The sequence below is a fragment of the Dendrobium catenatum genome, unplaced genomic scaffold (genome assembly GCF_001605985.2).
Source record: "Dendrobium catenatum unplaced genomic scaffold, ASM160598v2 original_scaffold_203827, whole genome shotgun sequence".
In the NCBI taxonomy this organism is placed as follows: domain Eukaryota; kingdom Viridiplantae; phylum Streptophyta; class Magnoliopsida; order Asparagales; family Orchidaceae; genus Dendrobium; species Dendrobium catenatum.
Genome location: NW_021522241.1, coordinates 1,562 through 3,363, shown reverse-complemented (window position 1 = coordinate 3,363; position 1,802 = coordinate 1,562). Strand labels below are relative to the sequence as shown.

The 1,802-nt window shown below is 41.2% G+C and overlaps 1 protein-coding gene across 1 annotated transcript; it reads left to right on the top strand.

The window, feature by feature from the left end:
* Window positions 1-29: 29 nt before the first annotated feature.
* Window positions 30-827, top strand: LOC110111540. The gene has a single exon (XM_020843456.1). It carries the CDS (start codon window positions 30-32, stop codon window positions 825-827), a length of 798 nt encoding a protein of 265 aa, XP_020699115.1.
* The last annotated feature ends 975 nt before the right edge of the window (window positions 828-1,802 follow it).

The window sequence follows — 1,802 nt, the reverse complement described above, 5'->3', positions numbered from 1 at the left end:
ACATGAAGCCAAAGGAGATTATAGCTAGAATGGAGTCGAAGTATGACATTAAGATATCATACATGAAGGCATGGGATGCACGTAGAAAAGCTATTGAAGCCACTTTTGGTAGCTACGAGCAATCTTATTACTCGCTTTTTTGTTTTATGGAAGCCTTAAGGTTATCCCAACCAGGCACTGTATATAATATTCATGTCGTACCTACTGCACGCTTTAAGTCACTTTTTTGGGCATTCGGTCCTTCTATATATGGGTGGCAACACTGTAGACCGGTGCTGAGTATGGATGGGACATTCTTGCTTGGGAAGTATCGAGGGACCCTCTTAGCAGCAGTAGGCATTGATGGAAATGGCGGATTGTTTCCACTAGCTTTTGCAGTTGTAGAATCGGAGAGCAATGAATCGTGGATTTGGTTCCTACAAAAGATACAACATCTTTTACCAGTGGTTGCTAATCGACAGAAGTTGTGTATAGTTTCTGATAAGCACCTAGGGTTAGTGCGCGGGTGCAGGGAAGTATTTCCTAATGCTGTTCATAGGCATTGCCTTCGTCACTTACGCGAAAATTTTAAAAAAATGGTCCGTCGTTTGGGAACTCCAGATAGTGAGGGCCTGAGTAACAAAATGTATTTTGCCGGAAATACTGATGATTACGCATATTTCAATCGAATGATGGATGAAATTAAAATGACAAAGCAGGAGGCATTCGATTGGTTGGTCCAACGCGATGTTGCCAAATGGACCCTATTATTTGATGAAGGCTGTCGTTATGGTATAATGACCACAAACGCATCTGAATGTTTTAACGGGGTGCTTAAACGAGCTTGAGGATTGCCGATACAAGGATTAGTGATGTCAATTTACTATAATCTAGTAGCATTATTCTTAAGAAGATCATCCGAATCTGGAAAGTGGGTTGTGGAAGGCCAATCAAAGTTCGTTCCACGCACCATGGTAGTCATACAAAGAGCTGAGCGTGATGCTCGACGGTGTCCTGAACCAGTCACGATTAACAGAAATGAATTTGAAGTTATTGATACGTCTTCTCGAGCAAACAAGGTCGAGATAATAAATACATCAAGCTGTACGTGCACGTGTTTGAAACCACAAATTTTCCATGTTCCTTGCGTTCATGTCGTTGCAGTTGCTGGTTATAGGCGATGGGATCATAATGCTTTTGTATCTCCAATATTTCTGGTCGAGGAGTATATTGCTACGTACTCCAAACTGTTCCATGTCTTCCCCCTGAAAGACATATGGCCCACCTTTACTGAAGAGCAGGGAATAATCCCTTTGAAGGCACCAAGTTTTCGTCGTCGTGCAGGGCGACCACGGATGAATAGGTTTCGTACCACGATGGATGAACCCCCGAGTAGATCAAACAAAGCTTGTGGTTTTTGTAAACAAATAGGTCACAATAGAACCACTTGTCCAAACAATCCTTCATCATCAAGGTAATCCAGTTGTACACCTTATAATTTTAATTATAAAAAATTAAGCATTATAATTACATGATTTCTATTTAACTTTTTTTGGATAGGTATGGCCGACCGATCTAGACGTGCTCGTTCAGGGCGACGCACAACGCATCGTACGACTGCAGAAAATGTCCCAGTGCAGCTTAGTATAGCATCACTTGGAGATTCTCATAGAGCGCATGACCCAGAGAATGTATGTCAATTAAATTACTTTGATTATGTATTACTTATGTCAAGCTTAAATATGTTACTAATATTTAATAATTTGAACTTTTCAGGCATCTCCTTTGGTTGCGTCATCTCACCTGCGAATGGCTAGGGAATG

Bases quoted from the DNA above. Each gene is read 5' to 3' on its own strand.
- LOC110111540 (XM_020843456.1), top strand. From the start codon at position 30: ATGGAGTCGAAGTATGACATTAAGATATCATACATGAAGGCATGGGAT.